Source organism: Sciurus carolinensis, chromosome 3 (assembly GCF_902686445.1).
Source record: "Sciurus carolinensis chromosome 3, mSciCar1.2, whole genome shotgun sequence".
Taxonomy (NCBI): Eukaryota; Metazoa; Chordata; class Mammalia; order Rodentia; family Sciuridae; genus Sciurus; species Sciurus carolinensis.
Window position 1 is genome coordinate 118,222,781 of NC_062215.1, and position 21,211 is coordinate 118,243,991.

Sequence of the window (21,211 nt, forward strand, 5' to 3'; positions counted from 1 at the left end):
CTACACACAAGAGCACAAGAACTTCAAATATATTCCACAGAAATATTCTGCTGATAGTTAAAAGACGGCTGGGACCTCCAACACAGCACCCCCAAAAACACAAACATCGGGAGCAATTTCTCGATATAACCAAACAGTGCATAAGTACCTTATGCACTCTGTACCTCAAAAAAAAAAGTTAATGTACTTTTATGTGCAGTCACAGATTCTGAGAACTCTTAAAGGCATCTTAGAGATCTTTCAGTTTAGCTCTTTTAAAATAACCCAGAGCTCTTCAGTAACTAAAGTTAAAAACAAGTTAGTAGCAGAAGCAGAACCCAACTCTCCCCAGTTTTTTCAATGCTTTTTCCACTCTGGGAAAGTGACCTTGAAAACCGGTTAAATGACAAAGGCACAATTTTATTGGTCACCACTAATAAGAAATAGACAAGCATGCAGTAGCAATTTCCATAAGAGCAAAGCAAAGTTGAAATTTTAAGAGTAAAAGTCTTAAATGTATGCATGCTTTTAAAATTAACAATGAATTGTGGAAGCCCTAGCTTCCATCTAAGTTTTGGTCAACAATCTGTTGCTTCACTCCCAGCAAAATCTATGCACTATGTAGCCTAATTTAAAATGGAAAGCCAAATAGATCTGGAAAAGTACAGCTTCATCCTTGTGCTTAATTTATACTATAGTGTACTGTAATTAAGCCTGAAATAAAAGCTATATTCTGAGTAAAGACAAAAAGCTCTTGTTAATGACATTCCATTCCCAATGTAGACTATAACAAAAGGCTTCTTTATTTGGAGCCAACCGTCATTATACTTTGTAGCTTGTATGGAGCTATTGGACTAATATTTGTACTGGGATTAGTGTTGGGATAACCAATCAGTTAACTCCTCCACCTCAGTTTTCTATTATCCTCAAACAAATGGCCAAAAGGGAAAAAAAGAAAATTGGCAGGCAGAACAACAACTATATTTATGAGATTAAACTCTCAAACCCTTCACAGTTTGCTGGGCAACTAATAACCATTTGCCAAGCTATTCATTTAATAATGAGTCAGTTAAGCCAAAAGCAAATGTTCCTTCAACCAACCGATGCTCCTACAGTCATACCCACACTGAAGGGCTCCAATTATTTAAGTAACATCCTTCATCCCAAATAAAAGCAAGTTACCATGTAAGAAAAACAAACTCCTGCCATCAACCAAATGCAAGCTGCCATGCGTTGTTTTAAATGTCTCTAATTTGTATGTGTTTTTGTAATTTATTAAAGCCAAAAGGATTAAGGAATATTTTAGGGAGTAACCCCTATGTATGTCATACATTCTAGAGGGAGGGCCAGAAGCTCATCATCCAACTCTGCAGTCTAAAACGACGTGACTTCTGGCATCCTACAGTGTGTTCCCAAGATGTATATAACAGTGTCAACACTTGAGACCACTAGGATTACACAGACTGAGCCAAATGCTGTTTGTCAAAGCAAGTAAGGCAAACATTAGACAACACAATAATAGAATGTGGTTAATCAGAGGAGCAGGAAGTGATGTGGGCTTGCTTCCCAAGAAATGCAGGTGTCAAGATAGAAGATAACACCAACCCACCCAGGAACACTTTGATCTTCTCCCAACCAACTCTGCACACCCAAGGGTTAAGAAAAGGCCAGCAGCAGATACCCCTTCTCTTGTACTTACTAATAGTTCATCCATACTGGTCTGGCATTTTTCCAGGTTGATCCGCTTTATTGCTACGCGTTCTTGCCTGGGCTTGCATAGGGCAGCCTGCACCACAGCAGTAGCTCCACTGCCTAAAATGAGATAAAAACAACATCAGCTATCACATGGTACACGGTCTAGCGACTATTTGTGACTTTTGAAAATAAGTACCTAGTTTTTTAATCTTCTATTCAGGGAATTCAAAATGTTACCACTTGTTATCTTAAGTTCTAAAGTAATTATCTGGTGGGGAAAAAAGGAAAATCTACATGTTTCTACACAATGGATGACAGAAGACACAGGGACAAGGGCGTGGGCATCCACGCCGCTACCCTGCATGGAAGCTATTACCGTGCTGATACTTTCTAACCACAGTGCTTTTGCAATGGATCAGGCTCTTTTTCCACTTCAGCCCAAACCAAACCACTCCAGCCCAAGCTACTTCAGGGCTTCCACAAGACACTGGGACAACCTATCTGTGCTGAGCCCTCCTGGAGCTTATTCCTTCAGCACTTTAAGATGAGAAAAATGAGATCAGCCCCAGTATTCTCGTGTTGAAAGCACAACTTTCAAGGAGGCCAAGCAAAATGATGCAAATATGTAATCACAAAAGCTCTAGGCATACAATAAAAATAAATTTAAAAAAAAAAGCTTTAGGCATTCATGCGAATCTCCCATTTCTAAGGTTTCGTGATCCTTAGCTGATGCACTCAAATTCCTAAGAGACAGGCATGTCATCATCCATATTTTATAAGAGCAAAATGTAGACATGTAATGATTGGTGGCAGAGCACAAAGAGCTCCTAATTGGACTTCTATTCCACAGGGGCAAAAAAAGAACCCATGTTAAGGCATCTCAATTCTGCAAATAAAACCAAAAATGTATCCCAATCACATAAATCCAACACTGCAAGACCGCCAAATGAAAGAGCCTGTGCTTGGGACTGTGCAAACCTCTCTAAAGGTTTTCTTCAGGAAACACTTCTCAAATGAGTCACTGGCCATCATTAAAAATGGGAAAGGGGGCACTGGCCATAAAGAAGCTTAGCTTCCCCAGTACATGTAATAAAAAGGCATGATTCTTGTAATGCAAACAAGGTAGTCCCCCACCCCCAAAGACACACCCAATTGAGTGTTGGTAGAGTGAGAGCTCTACCCTTTCTCCTTCTGTGGTTTCTTCATCAGCTCTGACCCCCCTCACTCTCGTGCTCCAAAGCCAGGTCTCAGTTCCAACACTCCTATTCTAGGGAAGCCCAATCTGTGTTCCCCAGGGAGAAGATTCCCTTGTCCTGACCACCCACAGTACAGCAAGCACTTTACTCATGAAAGTTACCTTACAAACCTGTACATTTTTAGCATTAGCCTCATTTTATATGTGAGAAAACTGGACTCAGAAAACTCACCCAAGGCCTCACAGCTAATATGCACCTAAGCTGGACTCTGAGTCAGTCTGCCTGATTCCAGCATCTTGCTTTTTTTTTTACTTCCCAATAGCCACTTCCTCACCTGTTTTGGCCTTGCTGGGAAAATATTTTCTTTGGTCCCAAACCATTCAACAGAAGAGAACCAACCTGCAGGGAAGGGTCATGTGAGCTCACTTTCTGGGCTCAGACTGGAAGAGAGTGTTATCTTCAGAGGTTGTTTAAATGACCTTCCCTTCCTCTCCTTGACCTCTCTGCTCCATGGGCGGCTACTCAGAGTCCCACCAGGTTGGCTTCATGGGCCCTGCAGATCACAGCCTGCTGGATTCCATTCAGAACCCTCCAGATACAGAGCCAAACACTACAAAGGTCCCTGGTGATAGTAAAGTATATTTTACAGTCTCACTGAGGGAGCTGCAGAGACAGTGCGGCAGCTGGTTAGCACTGGGCCTGGTACCCAGCAGAGAAACCAACAAACAGCTTTAACTAGCTGCTGATGGGAAGCAATTTTTGACTCTACCTGCTGTAAATCTCCCGCCAACCCCACTCCATCATTAATCCACAGGCAAGAATATTTTCAAGTCAGGAGAACTAAAGAACAGAAAAGAAGAAAATCAACTCCACAAAGGACAAAACAGGTGTCTGTAATGGGGCTACCTCTCATGGTCAAGTCCTTGACTATAAAAGTCCCCTGACTTCCATTAACACATGCGAGAATACAGGCACAAATAAGAAGTCCAAAAAAGCCAGCGGGAGTAGTAGAGAAGGAAAGTCTTTCATTAGAGCTTTAGAACTAGAGAATTGTTATCCTTCACAATTATAGCTGACTGAAGAACAACTGGCTCTCATCTCAAGACAGAGAAAATGCGAAGCTTCCTGACCTGAGGTCACTGTCACAGCATGAATGGATTTTATCATTCATTCAACACTCTGGGAGATTCCACCCTGAATCCAGAGATGTCCTTCAACAAAAGTCATGGAGATCAAGTTCAACCCCTCACATTATGGATGAGGAGGCAGGGTCTGCGGAAGGATGAAAGATTTTGTGGGGTTGTTTTTTGTTTTGTTTTGTTTGGGTTTGGTTTGGTTTGGTTGCCGTTAACCGAATAACACAGGATTAGGACCCCAGGACCAAGGTTTCCTTAATTCCTTGTCTACCACTATCTGCACTAGGCTGGTGATTTTTCAGATTGCCACTCAGGATCCATTGGTCAAGAAAGCAATTTACTGGTGATAGAAACTAGCACTTTTTGAAAAGAATCACCAAAATGCATCTTACATATTAAGGGCAAGAATTGCTTTATTAAACTTTGGTTTCAGTTATATCCAAGCTGCACCAAGACATGTTCTGTTGTGAGTCATGATCAAAAACTAGAAACCTGCTGGACTAGATTAAGATACCCAGGATTAGAGTAAATCCACGCTTTGGAAGGAAAAGAGGAAGTGACCTAACTGCATAATTCCTAAGGACATTTAGAAATGATACAAACAATTTTGCTCTTATTTTTATACACTTTGTTGATTAGTTTAACAGGAAGCTAAAAATGTGAAGTTGTAAATCCAGGAATTAGACAATCTTGAGCAATGTGAGGTAAAATAGTAGCAACTAAATGTTAAACGGCAACTTGTCTTTACTTTGAACAATACATATAACTCACTAACATTTGGTCCTATGTTTTCAGTTATGTATCATTTACTGTTTGGGGAATAAAAAGCTCTGAACATTTCAGGAATTTCTCATTTATCCTAACTCCCATTTCAAATAAAATAAATCATTCTATAGGATTATGGTCTATATGCCCAAACTAAGAGAGTATGGCTTTCAATGTTTTCAAACATTGCTTAAAGTCCTTCTATCTCAATTCACTTTTGGTAAAAAAAATTCCTGGTTAAACACAGCTGCTTTCAAGTTTCGGACAGTAGTTATGTCAATGGCAATCAGAGGTGAGAGATTCCTTTGAGTTCATTACCAAGATGCAGACTCTTTGAGTAGACACATCTCTTCTTATTTCCCCTTTTGTGCTGCTGGCAGTATTAAGAAAAATCACCAGAAAATTGCATAGTTGCATTTTACACTTTGAGTTATCCAAAAAAATACTTCATGGAAAGATAATTTAGTATTGTAACTTCGTATTTCACTAAGTCTACATGAAACTAACACAAAGACTTCAGTATTTCTTTTGTAAAAATCACTACTATTGCTGATAACAATCTAGACAGTGTTCAAAGTTCCTCCTTCTATGACCCACACAATGAATTCCTTTTTGTATTTAATACTAAAGTTAAAAAGGTCCCCTTCCCAGATAACTTAATGGATAATGAGAAATATGTAGCATCATGTTTTCCTTTTTTTGTCCTGACAGAAAGTTCAGACCTAAATTTCATGCTTAATAAAAAGCAATTATCCTTAGCCCAGATTTCCTGTGACTTCTTCTTGCCCTCTTCATTATCCAGCCCTTATTCTTTACGCTTAATTTAGTGGTACTTCCACTATGCACACAATGTTCCTGGAGCCTACTAGAGTAACACCTTCTTGAAACATTACTACCTGGCCACTTAACGTGAAAGAAAAGGCTTATGCTTAACACCCACAAGAAAACTTCAGGCACAAAAAGGCAACAAAAAGATGTTTACCCGAATTAATTCATCAACAACCAGTAATTAAAACTCTACCAAGTGGCAGGCAATTCACTAGATAATGAAGGTCCAAAGGTGCCTGCTCCTCTTACAAGTAGAATACATCCTTTTGTGGGATCGTTTCCTACATAGCAGTTAAGAGCAATGACTGGAAAGTTCCTGTGAGCTGAATGTCTGTGTTCCCCTAAATTTATATGTTGAAGCCCTCCTATGGTTTAGATATGGGGTGTCCCCCCAAAGCTCGTGTTAGATAATGCAGGAATGTTCAGAGGTAAGGTGATTAGATTATGAGCTGTAACATAATCTGTGGATTAATTCATTTGATGGATTAATAATTGAATTACTAGGTGGTAACTGAAGACAGGTGGGGCATGCTTAGAGGAAGTAGGTCACTGGGGGTGTGCCCAGGGGGGTTATATATCTTGTTCCTGGCTCCCTGAGCTCTCTGCACTTCTCATTAGCCATGAGAGGAGCAATGCTCCTCCACCATGCCCTTCCACCATGATGTTCTGCCTCACCTTGGGTTCAGAGCAATGAGTCAACTGACCATGGACTGAACCTCTGAAACTGTGAGCCCAAATAAACCTTTTCTTCCCTAAATTGTTCTTGTCAGGTATTTTGGTCACAGCAATAAAAAGGTGATGAACAAGCCCTACTCTGCCCCTAATGTGACTGTAGAGATAGGGCCTTTGTGTAGGTGAAGAAGGTTAAAAAAAGGTAGAGAGTTAGTATCATTATTAAGAGAGAGAATAGAAAATTCACTTTTCCTCCCTCTCCCTACCATCTGAGTACGTGGAGAAAAGGTGCCCATCTGTGAGCCTGGAAGAGTCCTCACAGAAAATGAGCCAGACAACACTTTGATCTGGACATCCCAGCCTCCAGAACTGTGGAATTAAATTTTGGTTGTTTAAGCCACCCAGTCTATGGTATTTTGTTCTGGTATCCCAAGCAGACTAATACAAAAAGTCTTTAAAAATTGTTCTAAGTCACTCTCCCACCAACATCTAGTGTAAATAATGCAATACTAATTACAAGTCCTCAGAAACTTCCTAATTAAGTTGACGACAAGAAGCAAGACTCAACGGAAGGGCCTCTGGCAGGCCATTGTAGAATTCCCAACTATGGGAGGAATTCTCATCGATGGTATTGATACCCTGTGACTGGACCTAATTTCTATTTGAACTTCAGCCCCCTTAATGGTCATAATAAAATCTACCTGTGTGGCTCAATAGTATAATGTGTTTCACATCCCTGGAAAACATCAACTCAATGAACATGAGGCTCTCTCTGGGACTCGCTGCTCCATCTGTAACATGAAAGAGGGAAATGGCATCACTTACATGGTGCCCAAGGGACAAGAGGGCACAGCAGGCCCAAGTGTACTAAGTTCATTCTGCTTAACACCAGGAAGATTCTGCTGGCTTTAAAGAAAGGAAAGGAGAGCTAAATTTGGAAAGCAAGAGACCAAATGATTTCTGAGATCTGATACAGCATGTTAAGAATTTAAAATGAAAAAGAAATCAGAGAATTCAGGGACAGCTATAAACTAATATTCTATAGCAAACTTCTGGCTTATAACATACTTTAAAATCTAACCTATATAATGATTTTAAACCATTTTTGTCCATCCGGGTACATAATTTTTATATCTAGCCCTACCACACACTAACTGCTTAACCTTAATAAGTTACTCGATTTCCCCACACCTTAGTTTCCTCATGCCAATAACAGTACCTAGCTCATAGGGTGGTTGTGAATCAAATGAGGTAACATGTGGGAACCCCTCAGAAATATGCCTAGTACAAGGTAAACACTAATTAAATTTTAACTAGTACTGCTCCTTAAATCTCTCCAGATCAACTGGTTTCCTGTCAACTTGACATTTTAATGCTATATAGTATTTCATGATAGTGATATATTATAATTTATTTAGCCCTTTACTGTTGATGAGTATTCTCTTTATTTCTAGTTTTCCTCCCAAATATGGCAATGTTGAAGCAGCAGGATCACAAGTTTGAGGTCAATCTGGGCAACACAGCAAAACTCTGTCTCAAAATAACAAAATAAAAAAGGGGTGGAGGTGTAGCTCAGTAGTAGAACACTTGCTTCACATGGACGAGGCTCTGGGTTCGACATCCAGCACTGAAATCACACACATACACACACACACACATACACACACACACACACACACACACACACAACACACAACACACACCTTAATCCATAAGAGCCGTTCTTTATGTTAAAGTGGGAAGTGGTCAATTGTCCAGTAACTCCTTTCTGTAAATGACCATATATATATATATATATTTTTTTTTTTTTTTTTCTCTTTTGGTACCAGGGATTGACCACTGAGCCATATCTCCAGCCTATTTTGTATTTTACTTAGAGACAGGGTCTTACTGAGTTGCTTAGCACCTTGCTTTTGCTGAGGCTGGCTTTGAAATTGCAATCCTCCTGTCTCAGCCTCTCAAGCTGCTGGGATTACAAGCGGGCACCACTGCACCTGCCTAATGGCAAGATTTTTTAAAAGGCATTACATTAGCCTCTGACCTTCATCATGGCCAACGGAAAGAGGTTCTATCATCACATCCTACTTACATGAGGAGTACCAAGCCAAAATTTTAATATGAGCTTGACCATCTCTTAGAACATGAAAGAATTCCTTCATTATGTTTAATGGATATGGAAAATAAGAAATTCCCAAAATAAAGAGACCTGAGAAAAAGAAGTAAAAATGAAGGCCATGCACTGACAGCCTTCATTTCCCAGGACAAATGTGTTCCAGGTGCCAGACAGCTGCAGACAGGGAGGAGGTGTTTTATCATCCTCAAAAGAAACAGTCTCTAGGAGGCATTATCTCCTCCAAAGTAAATCCTCTTCAGGCACTGTCTGCAGACCTTGACCAAAAAGGCCCACATTCCTGACTGTCCAAGCAAACTGATATATGTTCACTAGACCACCCCTCAAAATAATCTATATAAACCCAGTTCCTTTCTTTGTTCCACCAGGAGAGTAGTTCCACGGGCACCATTTTTCATCCCCCTGAATAAAGAGAGTTGGCATGATGCATGTGGTTTGTGTCTTGCCTGGTCTTTTTGCTCTAACAATGCTCACCTGTCCTTTGCCAATAAGCAGAGTCCAGAGTAGTATCAGGCTTTCTTTTAAGAGAGGATGGCTGGTGGTGTGTAGTAAACAAAACAAATAGCTTTGGATCAAATGATTTCTTCCAGTCCTCACTTTCCCCAGTTCACTCTGTGTGTTCTGTTTATAACATGTGGCCAAACTCCAACCTCAAAGTCCACAAAGCCAGTCAATCACATTAGGGCCAGAAATCAACCAGGGGAAGATTCTGTTGGATGAACCCATGTGAGCTCTACAGGGCCCAGCTGCTTAGCATGGCAAGATTGTCTGGATTTTACAGAATAGCTAAAAACTCATATTTTGTGTAAGGCTCTACTGACACTTATGTTTAATTTTGTGTGGGGGAGGTGGGTGCTGGGAATTGAACCCAAAGTTTCTGCATGCTAGACAAGCACTGAGTTATACCTCTAATGCTTGAGATTAATACTTAAAAATTAAAAGTTTTGTGACTCAAATAAGGGCAGGTCACATTTTGCCCAAGTATGTGACTGCTATTTAGTTTCAGAGGTGTACCCTTTGTAACCTGATGATCCAGATTTAAATTTATTAGATTGCAGCTGTAAAGTTGCCATTTTTATGAGTCAAAAATGGTCACATTTTAGAATGGGAATTTGGTTCAGTGGTAGAGCACTTGCCTTGTATGTACAAGGCCCTGGTTTGATTCTTACCAGAATAAAAAAAAAAAAAAAAAAAGCGATGTTAGGGTTTAAATTTGAGGTATTCCCCAAAAGCTCATGTGTGAGACAATGCAAGAAAGTTTAGAGGTGAAATTATTGGTTTAAGAGAGCCTTAACCCAATTAGTGAATTAATTCACTGATAGGGATTGTGTAGCAACTGTAGGCAGATAATAGGGTGTAGCTGGAGAAGGAAGGTCACTGAGGGCATGCCTCTGGGGTACATTCTCTCTCTCTCTCTCTCTCCCTCTCTCTCTGTGTGTGTGTGTGTGTGTGTGTGTGTGTGTGTGTGCTTTCTGGTGCCATGTTCCCAGATGTTTTCCCCTGCCACACTCTTCCACTAGGATTTCTGCCTTACTTGGGCCCAGAGCAATGGAGTCAACCATATATGGACTGAGACCTCTGAAACCCTGGGTGCCAAATAAACTTTTTCTCCTCTAAAATTGTTCTTGTCAGGTCTTTTGGTTACAGCAATGAAAAAGTTGACTGAAACAAGTCATATTTTACATGGTTCAACAAAATATAGGTATGTGTTCAGGGCACTGACCCAAAGGCACTAACCCACACTGTTTAGCCCATGTTGCTGTCCATCTCCCCTTCCCATTTTACACAGAGAAAGCCTCATCAGAGCTACTCTTCTCTCATCTGCTATTTTATGTGAGAGGAACATATGCACAATAAAATCTCAAGTCAAACATAAGGAACTGTAATTGAGAGGCAGATGTGACACATGACTTGCTACACACATAAATTTACAAAACAGATTCTAACAATGACCTGTCTAAATATGCAGTACAAAACCGGGGGCTACCTTGAGCCTGGCACAGCAAGACCATACTTCTCAAGGCAGCTATAAACCAATGGACCCTCCTCGGTGCTCTGGCATGTGTCACAGCCACGCTGGCAGAGTTATGGCCTTCTGTGTGCCTTGGCTCAAAGAATGAGTTAGAGCTTCCTTCTGGGGTGTTGGAGATTTCGAGCTTACTTTAAAATGGCAAATGCCAGGCCGAGTTGGAGAAACCGAAACTTGCAGAATGTCCTTATGTCTCACTTCTGGCCTGGACAAACTACCTTACCCGGGAAAGCTGGCTTATTAAAACACTTAGAGGTCACAGACCCCACCAAGAAAAGCAGCCCTTAGATGTAACTCATCACAGAAAACAAAAAGCAACCCAGGTTCTGATGTGAAAAGAGAGAGAAAGAAACTGGGATGTGGAATCAAACTGGAATGAATGAAAGAAATGCTCCTTGGAACTCAGGTTACCTCTAATCCAACAAGAAAAAAAGAAACCTAGTCTATATTTACTAAATATGCAGAAGGTACATGGATTGGGATTATCTCACATACAATATAAAGAAAATCAATAATAATTTTATGATTTTTCAATGATAGTTAAAATTATTATTAGAGGGTACAGTTAAATTCTAGACACCAGGTTAATTAAATAGGAATGGCATGTGCTAAGGAGCTATTAAATAGCAGACTCTACTTTCTAATTCATTATGATTAATATTGAGATTTATTCTAGACATTTTTGTTTTCTGAATGATACATGGTAGATAGAAAAATTACTTTGCATATGATTATTTTGCCAATTGAAAATACACTGAGCACTCACTGGTGGAACACTTGCCTACCATTTGCAAAGCCCTAGGTTAATCCCCAACGTCAGGAAAAAAAAAAAAAAAATTAGTCTTAAGAGCACTTACTTACAGGTACAGCCCCTTAATGCTGAAACTTTTTCTAGAAGATTGATTAGTTCTAATGTTGAGACTGGCCCAACATAACTATAACCTCCCCATCAGTGAATGTTCTACTTTTTAAGAAAAAGTCTACCTGATTTTGATATGGGGCTAGAGGAATAACCTGCTCCAGGGATTAGTTATGGATCATTTGGGGTGCCTTTCCAAACACCCCGACCCACAGAGCCAGTCACTTCCTTAAGGCTCCCAAGGCCTCTCCTAGCATGCATATGCTCATGGAGCCTTCTCCTCCTGCCTTCTTTTTCCTAGATTCTGCCCTTCTACCCAAGCCACTGCCTGGAACACTGGAGGCCCTCAGTAAGGTTCAATAAATGAAACCCATTCAAACCCACCACTAGGGAGGGTGTGAACTATGGAGGTAAAGTCACATTCCAAGTTGGGTCTGGTGGGCTACATGCCCCATGTGCAAGGAGCAAGCACACTTCTGCTCCACGTGGTTTCTCTTCACTGCTTACTGTATGTGAGTGGCTATGTAGGAAGTTGTGGAGCCTGTGGCAGTTAACTTCAAGAAACAATCCTGGGAGGCCATCTGCCTTGAGGGTCTGATTTGCAGAACACCCAGTTCAGTTCTGAAGCCAAGTAGAACAGGACAGTTCATTCTAAAAAGCAATGTTCCATTAAAATGTTCCACATTTTAAGCAGCCAATCCACTGGCCCCTGCTCGGAATACCAGAGCCAAACAAAATATGATAGGCTAATGTAAATTAGGGCCTTCGATGATTCTACTTGAAAAGGGGATAGGCAGCAGGCCATGTCAGCCCTGGGGATGGGTCTTAGGAGACACTGCATCAGGACCTGGATTACAGGATGGACACCTTCAGATAGAGAAAATCTAAGTTTTATGCTGAGCCAAAGGTCACTTTTGAAGTCCTTGCCTCTATACACGCAAAACTCCAGGATCTGGCAGGACTGAAAAACTTCCTGGTCTGCTCTGAGCAAGTAGCACAATTCCTCCCAGCAAAACCCATTCATTTTACTGATTAAATCAACCAAATAGAAGCCAACATTCCACAAAAGAATGTCCATTACTATTCACACAGATAAAGAGATACACCCACTGGTAAAAGCCAACAGACACAAGTGTCCTACTTTGAATATGTATGGCATGGTGGTGACCTCTGATTCCTTAACTGCTTCAGCCTTAAGCCACCTGGATTTGGGAAGGGTTCTAAATACAAAAAGAGGAGCTAGATCTACTTTGAGGCTGGTTTTGTCCCATCCCATCTCAGCTACATGCATCTTGGTTGGCTTTGTATTAAGAAGAAAAAGGTATCCATCTGGCTGGACACAACCCAGGAGGTGCAGAGCCCGACAAGTGAACGATGCACAATTAGTGGGGAAAGCTGCTTTCTCCCAGCTAATTACATCAGAAATTGTTGGCTAAACAGGAGTTGAATTTTTAGCTCCAGGGGCAGTGCACAACTTGGTGGCTTTCAGTCAAAAGTTATTAGCATATTCACAGCTTCCATCTCACTTAAAAAAAAAAATAGTTTGTGTCTAAGCCCCACATGCCCTGGATTTGGGCAGATTCAGAGACAGGGTAACTATATCCATAACAAGTAAATATTTGGAAAATAGATTCTTGAGCCCATCTCCAAACTACTGAATGAGAACTATTGCAACTGGAGGCCTAGCATCTGCATTTTATAAAAGCATTTTAGCAATTCTCCCACACTTCTAAATTTGATAATCACAGCTCCTAGGTATTGGTTTCTCTCTCCATTCCTTCACCAGGATTCTTGGGCTTAAGGAAAGTTTATCAGTCAGGGGTTGGTTAGAAAAATAGAAACACCACCAGGTATAGCACCTGATACTATTTGGTATAAAGATTTGGTCCACTGGGTGCTAGAAGACTGAAACACAGAGCAACACTGAGTGGTTTCAGGAACAAACTACTGCCAAGAGGGCTGAAGGGCCAAAGGAAGGAGAAAGGGGCAATCAGAATCTAAAGCTCAGGGGAGGAAACCCAAAGGGCTGGGGCTGGGTCCCAGATATCTGAGAAGAAGGTGCTAGCACTTCAGGGAGCTGAGAAAAATCTCATCAGACAGTCTACAGGGGCTGAGAGTCACACAGGACTCGCTAGTGAGAAGTCTCTAAAGGGTTCCAAGATGTATAAAGCTGGAGAGAAGAACTGAGAACTCCTGGCAGAGATTTGAAAGACCCTTTCTAAACAAAGCTGACAAAACCAATCAGATGAAGCCTGTCCCTTCTTCCCCCCAACTCTGCCTTCTAGAATACCCCCTCAGGGGCCCCTAGTAGCAGAGTTTATGAGGAATACAACCGGCAAAGGAGGAACCTGGTCTGCCCATTACCAATCCAACAAAGGAAGCAGATTCTAGAAAGGTCTATCAGGAGCTCTGAGGCAATCATTTAATAAGGAGTCAAGGGAACATGATGTCCATCAGCTCCACCAAGAGACAAGGGCCTCTCCAAGCTCTGCTAACAATGTCAGGCTTTATTGAAATTCTCATTTCTCTCAGTTTTCAAACTCAGTTCCTAAATGACCCCTTTAAATATCTACACTCTCCCCAAAAGGGCCAGCCAGTCCCTCTCTACTTCCTGTTGGTGGGATAGTAGAATCCTTACTAGGATTGAGGGTCTGAGGTCAGAGAGCCTGAAGCCAAGTGACCTTGGGCAAGTTGCTGATGTGTTATGCCTCAGATTCTTCTATTATAAGAAGCAGATGGCAATACCTACCTCACAGGAAGGTTGTCAATGTTAAATGCAATCATATATGCAAACGTAATAATGTAAATGTATCTGAGTCATACGTGTTTAACAATGTCTAAACACTGTTACTATTACCAACAATATGATTATCCCAGAGACAAGGGTAGAGACTAGAACTAAGTCTACTGCAACCTCTAGAGAAAATGCATTTTTATCTCCGTTTCCCATGATAATCTCTGCTCCCAATGAAGCCCAATTCCTGCTGGCTTCCTATCAACTCCCCCTCTCTTCAAATCCTACCCCTGAGAGCCAGCACTCACAATTTCTGTCTCATAATGATGGGTGTACAGGAAATTATGCAGAAAAATGATTCATTATTCAAGATACAATTAGCCTCACTTCTCAGATAATTCAACATCCCTGGCATCCCATGAAGCAGCAAGTAGCCTTCTCCTAGCTCAAGGACAGAAGGAAAAAAGTCCATTTACTTTAATGTCACCCACCCCACCCTACCTCTCCATCTGATTTGATTGTCCTCATAATCTAACTCCTGCTTATCTGGTCTCCCCTGGCAACTTGACTTTCTCCCCCAGGTTACAACTACAGAACAGGAAGTAAGGTCAACCTCTGCATGAAAAATGTCTCCCTTCCTCCCTCCTTCAATACACTCACCCAGAAGTGGACATGGTGATATAGTCTGAGATGACAGCAGAACACAAGAGCCACAAGGGAAGAGATGCTAATTACAGAAATGCAAATGCCTAGTATCGTGGACTTCAGGGTCTTGACAGCCCCTGTAGGCCTGAGAGCACTGCTGAGCAGGAAGGAAGAGGCAGAAGGGCCAGACCACAGCTAAGCCCTGAGGGAAGCAGCAGCACGATCTGTGTCCACCAGCCCCACTCTTGGGATTCCTCCAAAAGGAAGCCACCCTCAAATCTACAACATCATCAGTGGAGGCTGGTGGAAGATCAAGAGACTGCTCCCTCCTGCAATCCTGCCAGAAGCCAATCCAAAGTATTAGGAGGATGTTGGAATTAAAAGACATGGAGATGGCACGAGGGGTCACCTGAGTATCCTGTGAAAATGTAGATGTTGGTTCAGGCCTGGGGCATCTGAATTCTACATTTCTATGATTCCAGGTGAAGGGATGCTGCCAGTGCATGGACTACAGATGAGTTGCTAGAGCATCTCAGACACAGCTTCTCTCCATCATCCCCTAAACTTCTAAGCACCTACCTCCTAAGGAGACACTAGAGCACCTGGAGACTTTCTGACCCACCTCCTAGCCCCTGTGTGGCCCAGCAGGGAGGAAAAGGGCTCCCCTGCTGACAAGAATCCAGAAGAAGCAAATTCCTCTATAAGAAACCATAATTTGGGACTTTACGTGTATGTAGCTCTTCAAAAGTGAAGATACATCATTCCCTCCGTCCAATAACATGTCAGTTAACTCTCTGATTTTTCAGGTGCATTTTCAGAAATTCACTACACACAAAAGATGAGGACAATTCTACTTCCCCTCCTTAGCAAGAAACACATAATTCAACTTCAAAACTATTTCCAGCAATATGGTTCAAATTAAGTGGGACTCCAGTTAAATGGACATTTATTTTATTAATCCAGAAAACATGATGCATCAAACAGTATGGGTAACTAAGGAAACATAATAAATAAAGCTGAACAGCCAGAGCACTGCACTCACTTTTGTTCAACACACACTGAGCTCCAAGTCACACATTAAATAAACTTCCTAATAGCAATGCTATGTCTACACTCAATGGATATAGATGATCTGGCAAGATATTATAAGAAAAAAGAATCATTACAAATGTTGTCCACTAAAATTGCTTTCTTGCAGCACAAAGCCAGCATACCCAAATCTACCATCTATACTAAGTCGCAACAGACTTTGATCAGCAAGGAACTGCTACCCAGAATGGTACGAGTTTCAGTAAAGGTTACAGTCAATCACTTAATCATTATTTTAAACCACTAGGCTGATATGATTGATAAGTACTTATTAAATTGAACTGTGTTCCCTTTGTTTTATTTACTTCACTTATTTTAACAAAAGCAGTTTCATATCTCTGCTGTCAAGTTCTTGGTTACCTAACATTTCCACCTTGAATTTTTCATCTGTCTTAGAAGACAGTTAACACTCCCTGATTTGCCTTGTTTGCTGTCAAGATAATCCTACCTACCCATAATTTAATTTAAAAAAAAAAAAAAAAAAAGCCTGTAGGCTAAGTTCTCAGGTTTGGGTTCTGGGCTTTGACCTAGAATACAGTATATGAACAAAAATCCTGGAAAAGTCCGAAGTTTAGACTCAGTCTCCTAATGTGTTAGTGTCACATTTTTATATGCCAAAAATGAATTTTCAACCCATCCAGTAATGACAGCAAAATTGAAAATTATAACAAGTAAGTCCTTTACCATTAACAGGAATGGATGAGGAGAAGTGACCAAAAACATATGATCTGCTGACTTTTTTCTACTAGTTATATAATAACTTCACCATGCAAATAATAAATAGCATCCTGGAGTTGAAAAAAAAAAACTTCAACTTATATCTCAAACAATAACAATGACAGATAATACATATTTGCTTATTCATTCAGCAGATTTTATGGAGCTTCTAACATGGCTAGGCAATATTTAAGGTATTGGAAGAGAAGAAAAGAATAAAAAGTAACCTGGTTTCCTACACTTTACATTTTAATTTAGGAGGGGATGTAGATTTCAAAACAAAAAGAGTCATGAATGGGATCATTTCAGATTGCAGTAAATTATAACAAATAAAATTGGTGGGAACAGCACTTGAGCTATGAGAGCAGGCAAGTTATTCTGAGTTGGCAATATCTGGGGTGTTGAGAAGGAGCCACCATATAGAGATCTATGGGCAGAGCACTCCAAGAAGAGAGGACGGCATGTGTAAAGGGCTGTGGCAGGAACAAATTTGGAAAGTTCAAAGGACAGAGACAAGTTTGATGTGTTTGGAGCTCACTGATTAAGAAGGTAGGTGGGAAAAGATGTTTGGACAGGTACAGGTAGGCAAGAGAAAGAACACACACAAAGTCATGTAGACAAACACGAGTACTTTGGAGTGTTTTGAAAAAAGAATGACAAGATCTGGCTTACATTTTACAAAGGTCACTCTGGCTGCTACATGGAGGCAAGGTATGCCAGGCAAGGTGCAGCATGACTGGTCAGGGAGTTGCTAGAGATGTGCGGGCTCAAGTTAATCATGGCAGGAGCAGGACGTCCAAAGTGGAAAAGAGAAAAGTGGTTGGAATTGGGGACTTAGGTGGACGCAGAACCATAGCACTTGCTGACCAACAGGAAGATGATTGCAGGAAGAAAATATTTGGGTACTAAGTCTGAATACAGACTCACCACCACCATAATCACCACTGTATTTCTAATGAATATTCTTGATTGTCTCTTCCCCTTCCCAAAATTCTGCCAATGCTGGCCCATCCACTGGAATATGGTCTGCCTGCTCCAAGTAACAATTTTAAAGGACCAGCTGCCATGCACTGTTCAACCAACCTCCAACACCAAGAACAAGGAAGAGTAAGCCCCAGCGAAGACCAAGGGGCTGCCCAGGAGGGATGACCTTCCACAGAGTCAAGAGATGTTTCCGGGGAAAGAATTGTCCCAATACCTCTTGCAGATGGATGTTCACATGCCCTGCCCTCCTATACAGAAATGTTTTAAAATCCGAAAGAAGACATATTTGGCATTTACAGGTGTTTTTTCCACCCAACTCTTTTTCTTCGAGAGGCTTCAAAGAAATAATTAAATAGTAAATGAAAGTTCGTTTCCTTCCTTCCTGAAAATTACGCCATGCTACACAACATGGACAAAGTGTATATTTTTTAAACCCCATTAGCCAAACATAACCCTGGCTGTGTATTCCATTCTTCTGCTTATTCACACAGTCACACTCACTCACATTTAGAGTCACAATAATTACGGCTTCATATTTTGCTGTTCTCATTGCGAATTAGATCACATTTTATGTTTATAAAACATGCTTATAATTACATTAACTGTGGTACAACATCTCAACTTGCTACTGAACCATGAACAACTGCCTTTAGTCTTTGCATCTTCCTTTATCTCAATGCTGCATAATAATTTCAAAGGGATAACCCACCTGTGGTACAAATTAAAACTAAAACAATGCCAGGTGCATAATTTCAAGGCTCTTGTAAAGTTGCTGTATTTGGTATTTCACTAAATTGCTTATAAAACCCTTTAACTGCCAATGATTTGCCAGACCAAGTGAGTAAACAAACGAAGTCAATTTCACTTAAAGATTATTTACCTAGGATACTGCAATAACTCACAAAGCACAGCAGGAAACCAGCTGAACCGACACCAGAGAACGTGCACTTTTCTAAAATAGGAGAATCGAACATGAACTTAGAGGGGACACGCCACTCTCCAGAACTGTATCTCCTCCAAAGCCTCAGTGTTCGCTAGGTAGCTAAACACTTTCCACAAGAGTCCACAGATGAAATGCCACGAGACTATACTGAATGGTTTTAAAGATATATTTACCCTGAAGTAGATCCCTCTCCTTGACCACATGGAACTGTATATAGAATAAACATATAACACACACATATATATAACATAGATAAATGGTATACACAGATTACTACACCATGTTCTAAAGGTGTCTTTCCCTTGATGCTTCCAAACTCTTCAGTGCACATCTAAAACAGTATCATGTTCTCTTGCAATTGCCACTTTCCCGCTATCCTCTAGACTCTTCCCTTTGGCACTATATTTTCAGCAATACTAAAAGGAGCAGGGACAGGGGGTGCTTCAGGGGCTTTAGCCTTGGGAGATGTTTAAAAGGAAAATCCTGTATCTCTTGATACACTGGTATCTAAAGCATTACACCATTCAGGGGATGACACCCCTGGAGTCAGCTCTCAGCCTTAAAAGGAGGCTAGCAGCGGCCTCCCTCTGGAGATTCAATAGCCTCAGACCCAGCATGTCACCTGTCCCCTGCTTTTCTTTGCTAACCCTAAGTTGTGAGTCCAACCACTTCTGGAGAATGAATGAAGGAGAAGCAGAGGTAGTTATCCACAGACCAGATACTATCTCTGGAGAACCTGGACTCCAGCCTGGAAAACTGAGGAACGGTTCATCTTTCCAAAATTGTATCATGTTTCAAAGGCATTGGTGGAGAAGCGCCATGTTGAACCCCATGATGATTCCCTTTGTAAAAGAAAACCGTAACCCTGTGTGTTCATGTTTATGTCAACACAGAGTTTCATGTCGTCTGGCAGGAGCTTAGACCGAAAAAAGAACCCAAAAGGATGTCCAAATTCTTCAGACAACTGGTATTCTGCCATATCAAATATTGCTTGAAATAATTAAACTGTCAGCAGAGCCATGGAAATATTCAGGCTACAAAAGTCAATGGACGTCATTTCATGATAGTGTCTGACCTGCACTGCAACCCATCACATTCTCTAGCAAGAACCACAATGGCAGCAAAGGGCCAAAAAAATAATGTCCCCTTCTCCATTCATTTGTGTTTCTCTCTTGAACTTAAAAAAAGAAAGGCGTTCATGAAAATGTTAATCATCAAGGGGAAGGAGAGACAAGACCTCAGGGAGACAGCACATGCCTAACATGTGAGAGGCCTGTTTGATTCCCAGCACTGAAAAATAAGTAAATAAACAAATGCACCAAAAACTATGCATCAAAATATTTAAGAAGCGGTAAAGACTATGAGTGATTAGACCAAAAAATAAATAGGTAAATAAAGGAATATTAAGTCATGCCTTTAGACTTAGAAATCAAAATCAGCACATTCTAAATTTATACGACAAGTACATACCAACCTACCACCTTACCTCAGTCTCAACTCTAAAACATATTGAAAGGATGCCACGAGATAAAATTGGAATAAAAAAATCTATTCAGTTCAGCAAATTCTTTCTCATTTTCAGTGCCATGTAACCACTAAACATTTACCATTTATTTTTGTACCCATTTATAAACAATCATATTGCCTTTACTTGATTTCATTATTATAAAATTCGCCAAAATACCTACCTGCCATGGGCTCAGAAACCCAACATTATCAAACAAAAGTATCTCCCATTTACTCAGATAAACTAACACTATATGACAGACATTGTAAATGCAAGAATTGGAAAATATCAAACCTGAACAACATGACTCTTTGGTTTATGCTTTTCATCTAAGATCCACATTCATTTCTTAGAACTCATTAAATTCAACTGACAGAGCTTTATTTTTTTTTTGGGAGGGGTGCTGGGGATCAAACCCAGGGCCTGTGCTTACAAGGCAAGCACCCTACTGACTGAGCTATCTCCCCAGCCCTCTTCTTTTCTTTTTGAAACAGGGTTTCACTGTGTTGTCCAGGTTGGTCTCAAACTCCTGGGCTCAGGAGACACTCTTGTCTCGACCTCCCAGGTGGCTGGGGATACAGGTATGTACCACTGCATTTGGAAACCTGACAGGACTACACAGGGAATTCTTGGGGGAGGAGGAAAATTGCCAAAAAGGAGTTAAAACTTTGAGGAACAATTCATAGCTTAAATTTTCCAACTAAACTTCCCAGTTGACTTTTAATTTCTACATCACACTTTCATTTATTAAATAAATAATGGAAATTTTTCCCTTCCGAGATTTTCTCTTTAAATATTTTGGATTCGTAGCCCACATCGCAGAGGCCAAACCTTAACTGGCAATGAAACATAGCTATGTCTGACAGAAAGGTGTGGGTGGAATGTGTCCCACAGAAAGAGACCTCTGAGAACAGACACTGACCCAGAATTTCAGCACAGAGAGGCACTGATATATATTTATGGGCAGGTCTAGGTCATTTATTTTGTCCATATGTCAGAATATTACAAGCATTCATTTCAGGAGTGAGCAAGTTCTGGTCATCACGGGTGCACTCAGAGAGCCAGTGTCTCACCCCTCAAACCATGGCTGCAAAAAGAAACTCCTTAAAATACTACTGCAGTCAACAGATAAAGTAGACATGAATAATTTACAAATGGATGGAATATAGTCACTTTAATTCCTTTAGGAATGCAGTTTGGAGTTGAGAGAAATCCTGACCATGTTTCACTCTTGTTCCCAGAGCCTTCCAAGACCTACTGAGAATAAATACCACCTCTTTCCAATCGGCCCTTTTCTTGCCC

At 40.8% G+C, this 21,211-nt stretch overlaps 1 protein-coding gene across 3 annotated transcripts in view; it reads right to left on the bottom strand.

The window, feature by feature from the left end:
* The window catches only part of Stk39 (serine/threonine kinase 39), a 274,511-nt gene that overhangs the window by 215,969 nt on the left and 37,331 nt on the right, over positions 1-21,211 (bottom strand). For all 3 annotated transcript variants that reach the window (XM_047542775.1, XM_047542776.1, XM_047542774.1), the window contains exon 2: positions 1,679-1,791. In XM_047542775.1, coding sequence (XP_047398731.1) covers positions 1,679-1,791 — 113 coding nt within the window. The remainder of the gene's footprint in view (positions 1-1,678; positions 1,792-21,211) is intronic.